This window comes from Nelumbo lutea, chromosome 1, assembly GCF_056320005.1.
Source record: "Nelumbo lutea isolate HS-2025 chromosome 1, American lotus-T2T, whole genome shotgun sequence".
Taxonomy (NCBI): domain Eukaryota; kingdom Viridiplantae; phylum Streptophyta; class Magnoliopsida; order Proteales; family Nelumbonaceae; genus Nelumbo; species Nelumbo lutea.
Window position 1 is genome coordinate 217150079 of NC_142684.1, and position 20258 is coordinate 217170336.

Here is a 20258-nt window from a genome sequence, read left to right on the forward strand (position 1 = left end):
TAAAAGTTTCCATTCTTTAACTTTTTTTATTTAGTCTTTACTCTTTAATTGTTAAATATTCAAGTTTTTTATTTATATTTAAAATTTTAAGGTTAATTCCTTTAATTTTGACATTTTTATATATTTTTTCTTTATTTTTTTTTAAATTTCAATTATTTTTAAGATTACCTGAATTGACCCATGGATCAACCTTAACCCGAACATTTAGGATTAGGGTCTAGCATTTGATAACCCAACCCGAGATTCAACCCAACCCAAAACCAACTCGAAATGTCTTGACCCAACCCAAACCCGACCCACCCAACCCAATTGCCAGGTCTAGTTTTGTGCAATGTAAATAAGAGACTGGATGCCTGGATGATGGTATATTAAATACATACCCATTCAAGAGAGTTGGTACGGGTTCCTACGTTTAGAGTCTTGGGATTGGTCCAATTAGTCGTGTTTGTCAGGTGGTTGGGTTGCACCTTTCGATCCCTTCAAGAAGGTACTTAATGAGAGCGATCCTTCTATGGAACTCAGGCAGTCCATCTTGCGTCCGACACTGAAATTTGCTACATTTACATTTACTTGATCCTGGTTGCATTCAACCTCGCGCTATTGTATGAAAAATCCTCTCCTTTGGCATAAGAGAATAACATCCTAACGAGTACAGATACAACCTGATTTGCCTCAGATTCTCAGTAGCATACTTTGACCTATATGATAAGTTGGGCGGTCGGGGTTACTCTTCATAGCTATATCAGAATCAGAGTATTAAAGTCCCAACCATGAGACGATAAAAATACTCAGCTCTCCAAATGTGCATAGGAATCGATCCATTGCAACATATTCGATGCTAGTGCCTGGTCCTAAGATTGGTCCTCATGGTTGGACCACCAAAATCCTGTACTTTTTGTCGTTTGTTCTAAATCCTAATGGGATGCGATTTAAGAATTGGCATCTTGTTTTCTATAAAAAATGAAGGATTACATATCCAATTACCATTCGGCCAAGCCCAAATCTACAAACGTTACTTTGGACCGACCCACAATAAAGTCAACCCAAAATCCTAATATGTCCAACTCGACATCTTATACACATGGAATGGGCCAATCGGGCATCCATCACGGATCTCATGAAAGTACACGAAAAATAAAACACAAGAAAATTCAGAAATCAAATCCAAAAATGCGTTTTATTTTCTCTTTCAAACTATTTATTATTGAATCCAACGAGCTATAGGTTTTCGGCTAATAAAAGTTGGGGAAGTCTGTGGGTATATGATGTAGATGCTACAAAAATCTGGGTGTTCAAGTTCTCTTCAAGTCTTAATCCACTAATCCGTTATCCGCCTATCACTAAAAAACAAAAGTTTACGTCTGTTGTCATTATCGGGAGATGTTTTCAATACATAGCAGAAATGTGCTGTAGAATACTGTAGGGCGCAGATCTGAAATCTACTAAAATATAAAGGGGTAGTGAGAGAGAGAAAGAGAGCCTTTGTTTACCTCGTGCAAATTAGACAATATAATCAATCATGATCCAAGGTTGGAACTTGGAACTTGGACGCCACCAGTCACCACCGTCAAACGCATCATGATTATCGTCTCACCTTCGTCGATGGCTTTTGAAATGAACCAACGATGGTAGCGGCTAACCAATATTTAGACATAATAGTGTGTATTATATAGACCACATTCATGATTCAACAATCAAAATCCCAGATCAAAAGTTGGGAAGTCATCTTTGTCCACGTTTCCCTTGGGTATGATGTTGAGTTCCTCGGAATCGGAGCTCTCACTTTTATAGTGAGTAGGGCCACGAGAAGACGTGTCAACGGTGATCAAAATTGATGAATCCAGAGCAGCAGCCTCCTTGCACTTTGGCCCATCATTCCATATGTTGTCTATACAAGGCTACACAAATCGAAACACAACATAATAACTTGTTAAACTAAGCAAAAGCGCCAAGATCTAAAAAAATGAGTTTGTTCTAATGAATCAAAGCTTTTATTGATGAAAGAAAGGATACGGTTTCGTTATCTGTCCAGAAGTTGAGCAGGATGGGAGGTATCCAAACAAGAGATTAAATAGTACCATAACAGTGACAAGTTTTAGCCTCTAAATTAAAGAAAACCAAAGCAAACGAGCACGAAATTTTGATAAGGTGATCATATTGAATAAGAATGGTAAAGCTTATAAAGGTTCGAACCTGGTTGGTATGTTCACCATGCAAATCCTTGAGGATTCGACTCTCGCTGCAATTGGATTCTGTAAAAATTCATTTTCCGTCAGATTCTCATTCGTTTTTATTCCTTGGTAGGTGAGCAGGTTAGTTTTTTTTTTCGTCGGTTAGTGGACAAAGACAGGTTCTGAACCGGTGGTTTCGCAACCCACAGACTCTCACCAAGCCCAACTCCGCATATTAGCAATCAATCAAATTAAAGTAGTAAGAGTACAAAACCAACGACTAGATCATAGAGTGAAGTATCAACGTAGTCCTTGCCTTATGACGAAGCAAGTTCATAAAGCATGCGAAATTAAGTATTCCCACTTGAGGAATCTTGTGGCATTGACGAACTTGGTGGCCCGGAATCGTCATTCAAATCCAACACAACATTTGAAACTTGAGGCGCCATAAAAGAGGAGGCTGAGATTGTTGTACTTTCATCGGTTAACCCCGAGTAAGACTTTGGTGTCAAGGTGTTGGAAGCTGCTGTGCTGCAATAAAAAGTCAAAATAGTCCACAGGATAAATTAGTGGAATTGCAAATCATGAGTACAAGTGACAACTAGATTCACGATAGTCTCTAGTCATACCACAAGCAAAGCTGGATTTGTTAGTAACTAATATTGTTCACATTGTCGGACAATTTCAAAACTCGTGATTTAGCAATATTAAATGGTTCGCGTGTTCCAATACCGTGGATCCTGCAATCCAGGGTGTTTTGAGGAATTGAAGTTTGTGTGAAGTAAAGCGGATCCCTGTGGATTACAGAATCCATGTATTTGGAAGCTCAAAGATCACTTAACAAGATTAACTCATTATTAATCGGGTGATTCCTCTAAACAAGAAATCGAGCAAATGATAAGATTTAAATAAACAGTAAAGCACTATATTTTATTTGACAAACTCCATTAAGAAGTGAACTAACAAATACTTAAAATTGAAAAGCACCAACTTGGGTAACCAAATGCCAACCTAACCTGAAACGGAACATTGTACACTTTCTTTAATATGTGTTTAATGATCTTAATATTTCCAATAGAATGCATGCATCTTGAAGAGCATGTTCATCGTACCTATCGCAATTTTAACTTTACAAACAACCCTACTGAATTACCAATGATTAATTTAATGCAGATTGAAAGTTCTAGAAAAGTTAGAGAAAGGCAGAAGAAGAATATAGGTTGAAACACCAACTTATGAACTAAAATTCGCAATTTGAAATAAGAAAGGCAAAACTCATTCATGTAGTGACCCCGTTTAGGTGCACTGTATAACACCAGATATTTTCTGAAATTAGGGGGGGTGCAACTGGGGCAGACCCAACCCAAGCCGGGAGCAACTGAGCCCGGAATTTTAAATGGGATGGGCTTAGATTTTTGGTCCTTGATATGGGCTGGGTCCAAAACCCTGGGCTTTTTATTTTCTGGACTGAGCCCAGGCCTAGCCCTTGGGTAGTCTAAGCCCAGCCAACTACATACATGCATACATATATACAAAATATACAATTTTCTATTTAATGGTTTAAATTTTTTGTGTTAAATAGGTTTAGCGATTTCTTTAATACATTGGACCTAATAAGCCCACCTGAGCCTGACTGACTAGGAATGGCAACAGGGTGGGGCACCCCCTCCCTCTCCTTGCCCTGTAGCCAGGATACCTTACCATCCCCACTCCGAGGAAACCACCTAAAAATACAACTAATTTGGGGGGTATTTTAACAATAGGATTATGGGAATTTAGGGGTATTTTATGAATTGGATTATGGAAATTTGGGTATTTTAGAAATGAAAATGAATTATGGGATCCTAGGGTTTTAAGAAATTGGGGGAACTCATGGGTATTTTACAAATTATCATTAAACCTAGGGGTATTTTACTAATTTACCATTGGGTTCAGGGAATTATATGCAAATCCCATCCCCACCCCGTCCCTGGTTTGAGACAAAAATATTTTCTCTACCCCCGTTTAAGATCAAGGAAAGCCCACCCTGAATTGTGTTTGGGAAATTATATGCAAACCCCATCCCCCTGTGCTTAGGTTGGCCAAATCAAACTTGACCTCAGACTCAGTTGGGGCTCAAGGCTCAAGCATTAGGCTCAAGCCCATTTTTGCACCTCTTTTAAATTCATGTATGTGATGGTAGTCCATGTTACAGAGTCTTCAATATATACAGCCAAACCTAAATACTATTGCAGTTTTCCGATATTGCCCAGAAGTTTCCATTTTGATACTAAAGAACTCTCAAATAATTAAAATAGAATCATTTAGTGACATATATTTCAATAACAATTGAAAAACAAAAGGGCCATTACCCGATAGGTAATATTGGTCCTGGCTATCCAGGGGTCTTGGGAGGGGTGGGCTGGATACAAACCTAATCTTTGGCATGTTTTATTTATGTATATTTATTGCACGAAGTGGCTGCTCTCAGCCTCCAATTTGAAACTATAAGGTCATGTACATACCCATGCGAGAGAGCTTCTGTTTGTAATTCCCCTCTACTGTCAGGATCCATCAAGTAGATGTCCGTTGCAAAAGTTTCCTCACTTTTGTTGGTATTCATTGGGCTAGTTCTTTCTCTATTCAAATTTCTAGAGTTACCCTCATGATCATCTACTGTGTTCCTCTTTGACAAGTTTGCCTCTTGTGCAGTTTCTGCAGGTAGCTGACACTGAAGACAAAATTGGAGTACATCTGGAGATTGTGAAGAATGTGCCTGCCCCACAGGGGTCCTGGTGGGGGCAACACCTTCCTGAGCCATTGGCTTTTTAAGAATGGATAAAATCTGGTGTGCTGCACAACCAAGAATATAGAGTACAAGCATATAAGATCCATGCAGCATTTAATAAAGATGAAAACTACGACCTATTTTGTAAAGGATTTATGAAGTAATCCAATCAAGTCATTTACATCAGAAATTGGGTTTCTGTAAGCAATAGTATAATTAACAGACCATACATGAGGATGAATGGAAATCTTCAACACATGCAGAAGCTGAAATAATTGGATATTCTAAAACTATCTTCTAGTTGGATCCAGTGTTCTAAAAGGTGTGCCTTTGGACATGCATAAGAACAAAGATAAGCCTCATTTTGTGTGGTGCATACCTCTTGAACCTAGGTGCACCTCCCCTGGGTTGTTGCCATGTTTTGATGAATTAACCTCAAATTTGATGTTAAATATAAATCACCATATTGTAGGGTGTACTTAAGGTGCTTAGAGTTCAAACAATTAAGGCCTTGTTTGGTGGTACTTTGTACTTCATACTTTTAATAGTACCTAAGTACAAAGCATGTGGAATACTTTTACTTTCGTATTTTTTACTTTAAAAACTGTCTGGATGAAAAAAAAAAAGATATTAATAATGCAAATATGCAATACTCTAACCAACAACTGAGCTAATATACTTCTGAAACATTTTTATCACCTTCAAACTTCATCCCTGGATATTTTTGTGTATATAATTTTTCATTTGTTTTCTTTTTCAAAAGTGACGCCTTTGTTAAGGCTCATACATTGCCTTGAGCTCAAGCTCTAAGAACCCCTTGTACTTTAGTTGTGCTACTTGCTTTTGAAACACAGACTGGGCCACTTGAACAAGAATCTTAATAAACCAAGGAATCTTCCATGTGGCAACTTGTTTTTAGTACTAAATTCATGGGGTAGCTTTTGATTCCCAAAAATACCCACGTCCAAAATAAATTCATTATTATGGGGGAATCTAAAGTGACTAAACAGTTTGCATGCCACTATGAGTCTGGTCTCTGAGACAAGGTGGGGTGTAGGATTGACATGGACTGCAGGAGCAAACACATGGCTGATCTAGAGGATCCACTAATTAATAAGCAGTCTGGATTGCCCCAAGTATTGCTCCACATGGCAGAAACGTGTACAGTACAGCCAATTATGGAGCTTCCTTAATTGATACAGTTAGGGAACCAATAATACATCCTTTTTTATTTAAATTCCTACAAGTTTATGGCCCTCTTTTTCCAGCAGGGCACATTTATATACTTTAGATGAAAGCAATCAACTTTGAATTTGCATCAGAACATAAAAGATCTTTTTGCCCCTTTCCTTTTGGTACTGAGTACATAAAGATCTAGAGGTAAGTATTTTGATAAGTTGAGTTATCCACTACCCCAAGAAGGGATAGGAATAGACCAAAAGGATATGGGTTGAAGTATAAGAAATGATTTAAGTGCTCATAATTTAACACTGGATATGACATTAAACAGAAAGGAGTGACAAAACAGGATTCATGTAGCCAACCCCATTTAGTTAAGGCTTAGATGATGATGATGACTATTCCACTCAGCATAGAGTACTTGCAAGAGATAAGAACATGCATGAGGAGTTTTCTGACATACCAAGGATGAGGAAATGCAAAAAGGCACTCAAATTAAGCCAAGAAAACAATGCTAGAGAGATATTCTTTGAGTGACCAATCAAGTGAAATGGACAAACCATCACGTATTGCACTCCTAGGGACCTTCCCACATAGATCACGGTTGCCAACACCTGATCTGCTGGAATTATAATCTTCATCTTTCCTAGAAGAAACAATAGTTTGGAGTTCTCCTGTATATTGAAGCAACACATCTTTAGCAGGAAATAAGAAATCCATAAGGAGATAAATACAATAAAAAGGAAAGATATAAATACATTACAGTCAATTTTAAATGAATCATATAAATGCATAATTTGTCAATGAGGACTGAAGAGATTTGTTGTTTACCTTCCTGGAGAGGTCGTAATTCACCAATCTCAACTACATAATTTGTCAATACAAATGCACTTCCAGTTTTCACATCTGTTGATGAGTTAAGATATTTACAGCTCAGGACTTTTCCATCTTCACTTAACAAAATAGCCTGACACACAAGAGAATTAGTAAACAAAACGCATGATAGAAGTTCATTGTACTCCTTGATACTACCTTTAACTGCCAACGCAGAAAAAAGAAAATGAAATTAGCAGAGCATGTCAAAATGGATTACTACTATGACAAAGTCATCTTATTCTGTTTGGTGCCCCACTTGTGTTGCTCAGTGCCTGTGCTAAACTCCTATTAGCTAATTGACTTGTCTAAACCACTTAGAGAGAGAGAGAGAGTAAAGAAACCTGTTTTCCATGGGAACTGGATTTTGAAAGTCGAAGAATCCCATCATGATACTTCTTTGCCTTTTGAGATATTTGTGTGGTATACAAGGCATGCCACTCTGCATTAGATAACCAAGGGCATCACTTCAAAGATTGTAATAAAGCAATACCAAAGGCTGTTGATTATTTTTTTATTTAGGTCATGCTAGTGCTTAAATTCATTTTATGTACTAAGGGGAGTATTAGTAAGTTAACTTTAAGAGATTTATTGTGGACAAGAAAGTAAACATATAGATATTCTAGAAATTAACAACATCGGTTATTGTATGTAGAGGTAACTTAACCGTCTAAAAGTAAGCTTGTTGATTGGATTATCAATGATAAACATTCAGGACATCAGAATTCAATGATAAATTAGTTCCACAGCCAACAGAAATGAAACCTCGCAGTGATAACATCATAGAAAGGGCCATTACCCAATGTCGGTACTAGCTATCAGGATTTTGGGAGGGAGGGACTGGATACAGAACTAACCTTCAAAACATTTTTGCATGAAATGGCCATTCTCAAAGTTGAACATACGTTTCACTATTAACCTAAATCTCAACTCAACACGGCCTTAACTCCAACTTGATGTAGGACAAGTAAGTTCTACAGGAACTAGGTGGACTTTGAACCTTAACTGGTTGCAGGTTTACAACTTGTTGCAATGTAAAGACATGGCATAAAATTATGAAGTGGTGGCTTTGAATTCCATGCATAGCATATATAGCAAGAAATAAATAATTGAACATTTTGCAACCATTTTCTTCCTTATAGGTTGATAACTATCAGGTCTTCTGAAGTTGGACTCAGCTCCATGCTGGGTGATCCTCATTTCTGATCATAGTAAAGATATATAAAGCACACATACCTTCTTCCAATAGGGACTTCCCATATGGATTTTCCCACAACCAACAAACCTCTATAAATAATTCTCCATAGATTCCAAGAATTGACACGGACATGACAATGCTGCCCCTGGTTTAGCTATCCAGCAACTGCTGTTGCATCAAAGTCTGCATTGACAATCCATTTGCATCAAGAATAGGTAGCCCTTGATTTGGGCACCCAGCAATGACTATTACATTGAACTCCCCCTTGGCATCCACATCATGAACTGATAAATTATGGTACTCTTTTTTTTTATTATTATTGCAATTCCAGGCCTATGGAGAACAAAAAACCAAATTGGCTGATCATCTAGCCTATGTTACTAGATTTTTTTGTAATGATTTCTTTGCAAAGTTGCAGCTAATGATTTTTGTACATTATTTTCTTGTATGACATTTGATGAATGATTTTCAAAACCTAAAGTGATTTAGGAATCCTAGAAATAATTCCTAGCCTCCAAGATTTTCTTTCTTTCTGTACGAGGAGTTCATGAGACGGAAACCTCTAGTGTGCCTCAGAGGCATCACTGCTTCCAGCATGCGCCCCTGGGCATTTTAAGGGTGCCTTCAGGAAAATGTCCCCCACACCTTTTAAAAAATTGAGAGAAACTTCTTCAAATCATCCCCATCAAACCTTGGGGAAAACCAAGTTTGATTCAATCATGTCTCAAAGCCCTTTTAGTTTAAATGTTCTTTACTTTACCTCCTAAACACTTCCTTAAAACAATCATGTCTCAAAGCCCTTTTAGTTTAAATGTTCTCTAGAAATTTCAGCCCTAAATTGACTTTCATAGTTGTCAAGGTGTCAACCAGGTGACTAGTCGCCCTTGGCTGGGTGCGCCGCCTAAACACTTTGCTTATAGCAACCATGCACCTGCCTAGGCAACTAAAATGACAAGGCGGACACCTTATTACAATACCATCCATGTTGCTACATCTTACTAATGAGTGTTACTACATTCTATCATATACTATATATCATTTATACTTTGTTTTACAGTTTTACTATTGAAATATAAAAGATCCAAAGGTTTTGAGAAGAGAAAAAGAAAAAAGAATAGAAATATAAAGAAGTTTTGTTTTTTCAAGTTCATCTCTCTCTCTCTCTCTCTCTCTCTCTCTCTCTCTTACATTAAACAAAACAGCAGCTCCACCTTTGTTCTTTTTCTCCTTTATTGCTCTTTGTCTTTATCATATAATTTTTTTTTTGTTTTTTGATAAGTAAAAGAAAAAATTATATTAAAGGGAAAACAGAAAAGGAATACAACCGAATCAGGTGTTAAGATAACACCCCACAAGCCCCCCTACAAGACCTCCAACCCATTCTAAAACAAAGCAAACATACAAAAGGCAAGTTCAATAGGCAACACTTATCCTTCATTCGCACAAAATGTCAGTGGAGCACAATTACTCTTCAATCTCTCCAAACTTTTCACAGCTTCCTTCCTCCTCCCAATTTTCTCCTTCAAGAGCATCTGCCAGTCTCCACGCATTTTCTTCACTCCTCTTCCTTTCAAAGGCTTCCAAAGCTTTCCTAACAATACTTTCCCCTCACAAAAAGAAAAGGCCTAGCGACTTTTCCGATTTCCACTTCTCTATCTACTAAGCTCTTCAAATCCACATTTCCTCTTTTTTTCTTCTCCTCCATCTCCTCATTTGAAGAGGACTCAATATTCTTATTTTCAATTGGACACTCCAACCTCTCTTCCAAACCAAACTTTGTCAGATGCTTATATTAGGACGTTGCTGAAAGAATCAAGTTCCTGTCTTCAACCTGCAAAGGTTGATTCTCCGCTTAGGTGATCTCCATAACTCGGCTGAAAGTTTCCGGAGCCTCTGCTTCATGTGAAGCCTTCGAGATCAACAATTTTGGCTTACCTCCTTTTCTAAGGTAAACCCTTTTATAGTGTTTTGTTGGTCCCGCCCCAATCAAACCCCCTTCAGATGAGAGAAAATTTTAGTAACATGAATAATGTGCAAATTGCTTGAACATCGATTCTTCTTTTGTCTCCCCACCTCACCAACCAGCTCCTCACTCTCCTCTATCTTCCTTCTTCGCCCCAAATCTAAACCAAGCTTTCCGACCACCACTTCCTTACAAGAAGAGAAATAATCCGATGCCGATTTATCCAAAGAGGTCAAACTTCTACATCGTTTGCTCTAATATTCTCAGGTTCAACTCCACTTTCAGAAAACTCCAAACTACCAACTCTATCAACCTCCTTTCCCACCAACCCTTCCCCCAGTCAAACTCCACCACTTTTTGTCCCTCACCAGAACCAAACACTCTAGGCGTTAACGAAGCTTGACTGGCACCACAAGTCAGAGAAAAGTCTCCCTTCTGAATAGCTGGGCTGCCAACCTCCTCAACAGATTATGACCTTCTTTAGTTGCTAATTTGATATGAAATTTCTCTATTAAATACTTATTATATTAGTATCATTTTTGAAAGTATTGAAACTAGTACAATTGAAATACTATTGTCCTAGATATGCTGATTTACCATGTTTTGGGAGTAAATAAAACTAGAAAACTAGGAAAAACTTAGTTTTTTTACTTTATGAAGTGATCCACAAGGAGAAAAACAACAAAATGTGAACTATTAGAGATGAAAAATCAAATGCATTACCACTGGCACGACTGGCCAGATATAGAAAAGATGAAAACAACCTCAAGTATTTAAATAATATTAATGAAAGAAACAATTAAAATAATAAGCATAATATGTAATAGATTTGATGGAATAAAAGCTTTATAGAACTAACCTCTTACAATACATTGTTCAGTATTAAGATGACTTTGTGTTGATGCACCATCTTTCAGCTCAGTATTTCCATTGTCTGTCAATGGAAATGTCATTGCACAAATATTAGATTTTAACATGGCAATCATATCAATAATGCATAAGTAGTAAATATTCAACCAACCTACCTTTTAGCACTTTAAAAGCAGATAAAAAATATCATAGTTCACCATTATGCAAACCTATATTTAGCTTGATAGAAATAAAGGTACCAGTAGAAGACGAATTATGTCTAGCCTTTTCTCTATGCAGTATCCATTTATCTACTTTGCCATCTCTTTCTTTGAGATTTAAGCCTTTTGGAGGCTTATGGCTCCATTCTGGATCTCCAATGTCAACCAGATAGGCATCAAAGACTAGTTTTTCACCAGGTCGAACCACTTCATCCTTCTTCAGGAATCTACTGTCTAAGAGCCTCCTGCTGGCATCATATAGCATGACCTGAATGTGGACCAAAAAGAAATAAATAGAACACTATTTATCCCATGGAAAAAAACCCTTAAACAAATCTGAAATTTTAAGCTAATATAAAATCAAGGTTAAAGTCAGGCATCATTAAGGACTGGTTGGGTAACTAATAAAAGAACAGTGGACAGTGATAGAATCAATGAAAGAGTCTGTTTCTTGTTATGCTTAGAAGACCATAGGATAGGGATCCAAGTCAACACAAACACCTTAGTAGGTAGTGGAAGTTTCTAATAATTTACTGGTTAGATACTACTCATGCTTATTCAAATCAGAATAATGAAGGAAGCTAATGAAATTAATATGGAATGTAGTTATAGAAACTATCAAGTGGCATTTTTAAACATGTTCAATCTTTTGAAAAATGTATGGTACCATCTAAGTAAGAATCATTAAAGGAAAAGTAAATTAAATTAGTTGGATAAAAAATGGTGAAATTTAAATGAACTGACCAATATGGTTAATGTATATAAGATAAGAAGATAGAGAGATAATGCATATCAACCTGCTGCTGTTGGGAACCACAAACAGTAAGCTGTATAATCCCATCATGATACTTCTTTGCCTTTTGAGTTATTTGTGTAGTGTAAAGTGCTTGAAATTCTATATCCAAAAGTACAAAGTATTAATAACCATAAAAGGAACAAAACCAAACACACCCAAGATGAAAGGACTGAGAGAGAAAGAGAGAAAGAGAGATACAAAAAACAGAATAAAGGGAAACTGGATAAAAGGCCACCAGGCTAAAAATGTATTATAGATTAAAGGGTGTGATCTCCCATATCCTCTCCTCAATTGGCACATATACAACATCCATATATAAGAAAATTGCTTAGCAGATACATTCAGAACTCCATCACATGAAATTTTGGTTTTGCCTTGTGAAAACAGCAGTTCACCTTGTGTACACACATTCTGTATAATTTGCTTTAAGTGAACTTCTGTATGCACCTAGGTTGGTGCACCTTAAACCCAGGTGAGGGTTTGGCATCTTAACATCAAAAACATACTCACAAAGTTGCATATTTAATCTCTCAATCCACCTCTTGATGATATTATAACCCACAAACAATAATATGATATTGTAATTATACACAGATCACATCTGGCAGATTAGGTCCCAATCAATCATGATTCGAACTTTGAAGTATCGATATGCTTAATACTGACTTTTCAGTTTCAAGCATCTAAAACCATGGATACTCCCTTATTTTTATTTTTATTTTCTTTTCAGTTTCAATAGTTCAAGGGTGGATATATTAGGAGAGTTTCTAACATTTAAACCCAACAGAAACCTCCTAAATCTTTGTATTTAGCATTTATGTGATCCTGAACACCGATACATATCATACGATATGTATCAATACTTTGAACCAAGGCCCTAATCACTCACTCAACCATGAAAAGACCAAGATCTGATCTTTTACATCCTTTAACACTTAAATATGCTTAACAATAAAAAATGGTAGTGAGAATCTTGATCTCATACTGGCAGTGCATAAATGAGTACTTGTCCTAATAAGAACGCCCTTGCAAAAATCAATAATACAAAGAACAATGAATGCAGTAGATACAGCTGCAATTGCTAATAGACTAACCTCTGATAATGTTTTGTCTCATATTTGGGCAATTTGGTGGTGTCTCACTATTTCCTGTATTAGTCTTTCTGTTTTCTGCAGCGCAAGGAATTCAATTGCGTGAAAGCAAACTAGTTTGATTTGTAACTTCAAGAATAAATAAGCATGTAGAAACCATTAAAAAACAGAAAAAAAAAATGACCAGATACCAACAAAAGTAGGCTTTCTAGCTTTTTGACCATGTAAAATCCTTGTCATTTCAATTGGTTTCTTATATCTTCCTTGGTCATTATTTAAATATACCAGAGGCTCATGGTTTCCTTCAGGATCCCCAATGTCAACGAGATGAGCATCAAATGTCAATGTTTCACCAGATCCAATTACTTCATCCTTCTTCAAGATTCTGGTCTCTAAGAGCTTCCCACCATCATCATAAAGTGTGATCTGAAAATATAGAGACCTCACCACCACAATCAGGAAAAAAAAGGAAAAAGGAAACTGAAAAAAAAAACGAAAATACAGGAAAAGGCATAAGAAAATATTGTCTTCATTAGATTTTGAAGGTTAACAATTAAGAGAAACAGACAAATGAGTTGCAATTTACATACACCACTCAAACAAGCACATTTCAGTAATTGAAGTTTTCTTCCCGTTTCCAATGACGACAACTGTTCGAATTTAAATAAATCGTTCTAATGGCAACAGAAAGTAGGGAAGACCATAAGGTTCTAAAGTTACTGCGTTGTTGATCAACAAACGGCACAACATCATAGTAAAGCCCCTAGCCGTGATATCCCGGAAATTATTCAGACTCATTTTCCATCTTATCCAGATATTCGGGAGAATGAATACGCGGTAGATGACCAGTAACGCATCCATGCATACGAGATTAGATAATAAGATGCCTCGTTCCTCAATATAAAATAATTATAAAAACATTTTTTAGGCGAAAATCATCAGAGCGTTTGTACCTTGTCGAGCGAGCTATAAAACTCTAAAACACCATCCTGGTATACTTTCCTCTTCTGCTTGATGTGTTTTGTGTAGGTCACGGTCCATCTCTTCACATCTCCCATGCTCACAAATCGGTGATATGAAGGGAGCTTTAATTAACAAAATTCCAAAAACCTGAGATGAATTAACATAATTTTTGAATTGAATATCAGATACGTGGCTGCAAAAAATAAGGAAATGGAGGGGAAATGAAAGAAAATGAACAAGCGTGAATGCAGAGAACGGAGAAATCGAACTCTAGTTACAGTGGTTTCGCTAAATGGAGCTCGTGTACAGATTGTGGGATTATTGGAAGTGTAGTAGGAGAGAAAGACCTAGATAATGAGGTCGAACATCAGAAACCGACATCAAGGGGATGAAATGCGAGGCATCCATCGCTGCGCTAAATGTTTTTTCAGCTTCAGTGTCATTCCTTCCGCGTACGAGTGAATATGGCGGGAAATATTGAAAATGCCATGACCGAAGTTAGAAGTACTCAAGGATGATAACGGGTTGAAAACCTACCAACCCGTGCCCTCCTCGAAATCAAACCGCAGCGGGTTGGATTTTCATAATCCAAACCCGTGTGCAGGGTGGGGAGGGCCGGGAGGCAGGGATGAGCAAAAAAAATCGACAAAAACGGGTTGAATGAAACGGTTCAGTAATTTAAAAAACGGAGAAATAATACATAAACATTCAAAACGACAAAAACCCAAACTTTATATGCATTTCTCTCTTCCTCCCCCCCCCCACCCCCAATTTCTCTTCTTCCCCTTCCCCTTTCTCTTCTCTTTCATTAACGCCCAAGCTACAGCAGCCCAATTCCAGGACCGCGAGCAAGAAGCGATTCTCCTGCGACTGAAGTTGAGGTAGTGATCTGCTGTCACCAACCGTTGACGCCTGGGGTTGGGGTAGTGAGGAAATAGCAGTGAGGATGTATGGATTTGCAGTGATCAAAAGCGTTGCGGTGGCCAATCTGTCAATCAGCTTTCTGGCGTTCTTCCTCTATCGCTGGCCAATCTCAGTAGCCTCTCCGAGCTCTACCTTTCCAATAACGCCTTAATCGGTGAGCTACACCCACATCTGTTCTCCAACTGGACAAGACTAACCAACCTTGATCTCCAATACAATAATCTCACTGGGATAATACCTAGGGAGATTACCCTCCTCACAAGTCTAAGAGAGCTAGTCCTCATGAATAATTAGATATCTGGTTCAACCCCATCAGAAATAGGAGATGTCAAGAACTTGGAGAAACTGCTTTTACGGGGGAACAACCTTATAGGCACTATCCCTCTGTCTTTGGGCAATTTGACCAAGTTAACCCACTTGTTCCTTGATCTAAATCATCTCTTTGGATCAATCCCTCCCACCATAGGCACTTGGAGAAGTTTAATTGATTTGCGCCTCTACAGAAATCGATTATCTGGGATAGTACCTCAAGAAATAGGAAACCTTTCCTTGTTGACCGTTTTCCACATGAACTACCACTTCTCTGGCCACTTATCACAACAACTCTGCAACAATGGTTTGCTTGTGAATTTCACTACAGCAAGCAACAATTTCACAGGCCCCATACCAGAGGGCTTGAAAAACAGCCCAACCTTGTATAGATTCCAACTCGAAGGAAACCAACTCACAGGAAGTATAGACCCCGACCTTGGAGTGTATCCAAACCTTGATTATATTGACCTAAGCAACAATAAGTTGAATGGGGAGCTCTCACCGAGTTGGGGAAGGTGTCAGAACCTGATTGCAATAAAACTTGCCGAAAACGATATTCAGGGTACTATACCAGTTGAGCTTGGCCAGTGTAAAACTTGCCAGAAACAATATCCAGGGTACTATGCCGGAAACTCAAGTCTCAACATGCTATTACATAATCGTATTCATGAATCTGAAATCCGAAACAGAGAAAATACAAAAATGAAGTAATGAACAAGAATCACTTATTTACTAATAACATTAATAAGCAAATCTCATGAACAAGCAACGATCCCGGCAGTCCATAAAATAATCAGAAGATGTCTAATGCAGCTTCAGGAGGGCCAGAAGAGAAAAAGAATAGAGACGAGCAGAGGACCACGCCGGAGATAGGCAGAGCAAAGCCGTGGACCGCAACACTTTTGATCATTGCAAATCCATACATCCCCACTGCTATTTCGAGAAACGGTTGGTAACAGCAGATCACTACCTCAACTTCAACCTTAGGAGAATCGCCTACTTGCTCACGGCCGTGGAATTGGGCTGTTGTTGAAACCAACTGGGCGTAAATGAAAGAGAAGAGAAATGGGAGGAGAGAAAGGGGAAGGGGTAGAAGAGAAATCGGGGGAGAGAGAAGCAGATAGAAATGTGAAGGAATCTGATGTAAAAGGGATACCGCCATTGCTGTTCGTGCATTGTGAGGTCGGGAAAGACGACGGATTTCAACGGAAAGCTAACGAAGTGGTCTTTCCCAATTGTCCTTATTACGGGATTAAAAAATATTGCAATAACGGATTTCAAGAAAAGCTAACGAAGGGGGCTTTGTCTCACGGTCATAGTACATGGGGTTCTTTGTAATTTATCCTTAAAAAAATGAAAGGTATCGGTTCTTCCAATTAATGTATAATATATAATATTATTTATTATTTAAAATATAATATTTTATATACATTTCTAGTTTTTATTATATATTTATATAATTTTTATAGTACATACTATAAATATAAAAAACCAAAAAAAACACCAAATTGAACTGACGGTTAACTAGACCAGTCAATTGTTAATTAATCGGTTTTGGTTTGATTTCGGTTACCAATTTTCCAGAAATTGGTGATACCGGTTCAATTTCAAAAATAGGCCCACAATGTTAGAGTTTGGTCTAAATTTGTAAACCTAGGAAAAAGGAGAGACTAACAGTAGGTTTGTAGCTTGTGGGTGTGTCCAATGGAGAGATCGACACCCTAAGAAAGATATTTATATTAAATTATAAAATGACCAAATTGTCCTTAGTGTACAAGATAAAATAAAATACAGTAAGAGGTAAAAATACAAAAATAGCCTCCTCGGCTAACTCGAGTGTCCAGACAACCAGCTAATCAGCATCAACATAGGCATTAAGGCTGATAGATGAAGAGGAGGAGAAGTGGAAGCCATGAGATACGGTTCCCTTCAGATACCTAATAATTCGATGGACTACATACATGTGGGGTTGTCATAGAGATGACACAAATTGGATTACTATATGGGCTACATATGATATATCCGACTGAGTCATCGTGAGATATATTAAGCTGTCTACTAATTGTCGGTAAAGAATAGGATCTTTAAGAGAAGAACCATCATCCTTGCTTAGTTTCAAATTAACCTCTAAGGGAGTATCAACAGTCTTGGAGTCACTGAGATTATCCATTTTGACAAGATCCATTGCATACCTATGCTGATTAACAAAATAGTCATGGGAATTACGACTAACCTCAAGTCCCAAGAAATAAGTTAAAAGGCCCAAATCCTTCATCTTAAAAGAATCACTAAAGAGTTATTTCAGATCAGTGGTCCCTTCTACATCATTCCATGTAATGATTATATCATCAACATATAGGAGAAGAAGAGTCACACCCTAATTCCGATGTAAGGTGAAAAGTGAATGATCAGAAGAGCTTTGGATAAATTTAGCATTAGTGATCACAGATCTCAATTTCTCAAATCGAGCCCTGTTTCAGGCCATATAATGACTTCTTGATATGACAAATAAGCTGAGGATCTGTACCATATCCAGGGGTGGTTTCATGTAAATAGTTTCCTTCAATTCCCCATATAGGAATGCATTCTTCACATCCATCTGATGAATTGTACAATATTTAACTATAAAAATGGCTAACAAAAGTTTGACCGTAGTCATCTTGGCTACAAGAGCAAAGGTCTCTCCTCACAGTCTATCCAATATTCCTGTTTATAGCCTTTAAGCAACAAGTCTAGCTTTATACCTATCTAGACTCCATTTGACTTCAACTTTACTGAGTAAACCCAGTGACTCCCAATGAGAGAGGCTTCAGGAAAAGCTTTAACCAAATCCTAGGTGTCATTCTCAAAAAGGGCTTGGATCTCAGAGTCCATGGAATCTTTCCAATGAGGAATTTCTATAGCTTGTTGATAAGTCTTGGGAATATCTATGGTGAATAAAACAACAGAAAAGGAACTATGGTTTAAGGAATAACCATAGTGGTCAGGAGGGCGGGAACTTCTAAAAGAACAGCGCAAAGTGGGTGCAGTGGGTTTAGGTGGTGGATTAGGAGAACTTCTAAGAATTGATGGTGTAACTAGATCAGCAACTGATGTTGGAGAAGACAAAAGGGGCATAGGAGTTGATGTAGACTTTTGTCTTTTGAAGTAGGTCTGAAGTTACTGCATGGGTGATGTCAAAGCATTTGAAAGGTCTATCGAATCAAAGCTATGCAATAAAGAAACAGAAGGAGCATGAAATTTAACAATATGCTCATAACAAAGGAATCCCTTGTAGTCAGGACTGTACCCCACAAAGGCACATACAACTGCCTGTACAGTCAACTTGGTGCGTTCATGGGATGGAAGATGAACGAAACAAACACAATAAAAAACTTTGAGCAATGATAGGTTTGGAGGTTTGTGAAAAAGGGACTAGAAGAGAGAAGTGTGATTTAGAACAGATGATAGAAGAAGATTTATTAAATACACAGCAGTGCTGGCCACTTCTACCCAAAACCAAGAAGGAACATGAAAGTCTTGCAAAAGGGTCCAAACTACACTTAGGATGTGTTTATTCTTTCATTCTGCTATTCCATTTTGTTGAGGAGTACTAGGACAGGATTTTTGGGATTGGATTTCCTGTTGTTGCAAATAAGCCTGAAAATCCCCATCAAATTACTCTCCCCTCGAATCGGATCATAGGACATGTTTTTCCTTAAATAAGATTGAAATAGTTTGTATATATAACAAACTTTAGAATTCTTGTAGAGAAAATAAATCCAAGTGAAACGAGTGTAGTGATCAATGAAAGTAACAAAAAATTTGAATCCCAATATAGAAGTAATTGGAGATATGCATTAAATAAAAAGGAACTGTTGCATGCTCAGAATGAGAAGGAAAGGGTAAAATACGGCTTTTGCTCAAACAACAAGTAATTCAAGATTTATTAACATTCTTAAAGGAAGCAGTAGAACTCGGTAAACTAACAGAAGCAAACAAATAATCAAGTTTCTTAGAAAAAGGATGACCGAAGCGTCTATGCTACAAGTTCCAGTCATTATTACAACTAAAAGATTCAAAACTAGATGTAGTAGAGAGTAAACAAGAAGTAGAAATTGAATCAACTTTCTTTTTCTCAAACTCTAGAGAAAACAGTCGGCCCAGTCTATGCCCCTTCCCCTTTACCTCCCTAGTTTGCAAGTCTTGTACCAAACAACCATTAGAGAAAAACAAGACAATGTTACTATCTTCCACAATTTGAGCAACATAAATCAAATTAATGGTTAAGGTCTTGGGTAGGTGAAAGTAAAATGACATAGAGGTAGATAATTGTAAATCATCACAGTCAAGTATATATAGTTTTTCACCATTTGCAATAACAATAAGTCTATTAGAAAGATGGGGTTTAAGAGACTGACCAATGGAGGCCCCTGTCACGTGATTAGATGCACCAGGGTCTATAATCAAAGGTGGTTTGATGAAGGGCAGAAGGTAGAAGACTTACTAGACATCCCAATAGCTGAGAAAGCGAAAGAGATAGTTGAAGACATGAGCAGCCGAATCCATTCTTTAGAAATACCACCAGAAGTATCATTTTGTGAAGCCACTGAAGTAATGGTAGATGGGGCATCTGAATTAGAAAATGTACTAGACAGGCCAATAGCTGAGAAAGTGAAAGAGCTAGCCGAGGACATGAGCTACCGAATCCGTTCTTTAGAAATACCACCAAAAGTATCATTCTGTGAAGCCATTGAAGTAATGGTAGATAAGGCATCTGAATTCTCTATGGATATCTGATAGGCTTTATAAGACCCTTTCTTATGATTAGACCCATTTCCTTTTGGTGGCAGAATTGGACATTCTGTAATGATATGCCCCTTCTGCTTGCAATAAGTGCATGCATTATTCTTCTTATAATGTGAAACAACATGTCCAAACTCTTTGCATTCATAACATTGAATTTGGGAGA

At 37.5% G+C, this 20258-nt stretch overlaps 1 protein-coding gene across 8 annotated transcripts; it reads right to left on the reverse strand.

Annotated features, from left to right (window-relative positions):
• Nucleotides 1-1154: 1154 nt before the first annotated feature.
• Nucleotides 1155-16594, reverse strand: LOC148881010 (uncharacterized). Of its 8 annotated transcripts, none has more exons than XM_088963197.1 (15): nucleotides 16464-16557; nucleotides 14419-14516; nucleotides 14062-14218; nucleotides 13300-13534; nucleotides 13112-13186; nucleotides 12019-12116; nucleotides 11261-11489; nucleotides 11011-11085; nucleotides 7335-7432; nucleotides 6949-7084; nucleotides 6678-6791; nucleotides 4676-5003; nucleotides 2488-2702; nucleotides 2194-2252; nucleotides 1155-1898 (listed from the first exon to the last, which is right to left on the reverse strand). In XM_088963197.1, the coding sequence occupies exons 3-13, from the start codon at nucleotides 14164-14166 to the stop codon at nucleotides 2522-2524; spliced, it is 1674 nt and encodes a 557-aa protein (XP_088819323.1). In that variant the 5' UTR covers nucleotides 14167-14218; nucleotides 14419-14516; nucleotides 16464-16557; the 3' UTR covers nucleotides 1155-1898; nucleotides 2194-2252; nucleotides 2488-2521. The 8 variants fall into 8 exon arrangements, with proteins under 8 accessions (XP_088819323.1, XP_088819327.1, XP_088819324.1 ...); XM_088963201.1 differs by having other exon boundaries at nucleotides 13394-13534; nucleotides 16464-16526; XM_088963198.1 differs by lacking the exon at nucleotides 16464-16557 and having other exon boundaries at nucleotides 1155-1340; nucleotides 1491-1898; nucleotides 14419-15180.
• Between the last annotated feature and the right edge of the window lie 3664 nt (nucleotides 16595-20258).

Bases quoted from the DNA above. Each gene is read 5' to 3' on its own strand.
- LOC148881010 (XM_088963199.1), bottom strand. From the start codon at position 14,166: ATGGGAGATGTGAAGAGATGGACCGTGACCTACACAAAACACATCAAG. The intron at 13,535-14,061 runs GTACAAACGCTC...CTATATTTTCAG, and splicing joins TTTATAGCTCGCTCGACAAG to ATCACACTTTATGATGATGG. The intron at 6,792-6,948 runs GTAAACAACAAA...TTCAATATACAG, and splicing joins ATTACGACCTCTCCAGGAAG to GAGAACTCCAAACTATTGTT.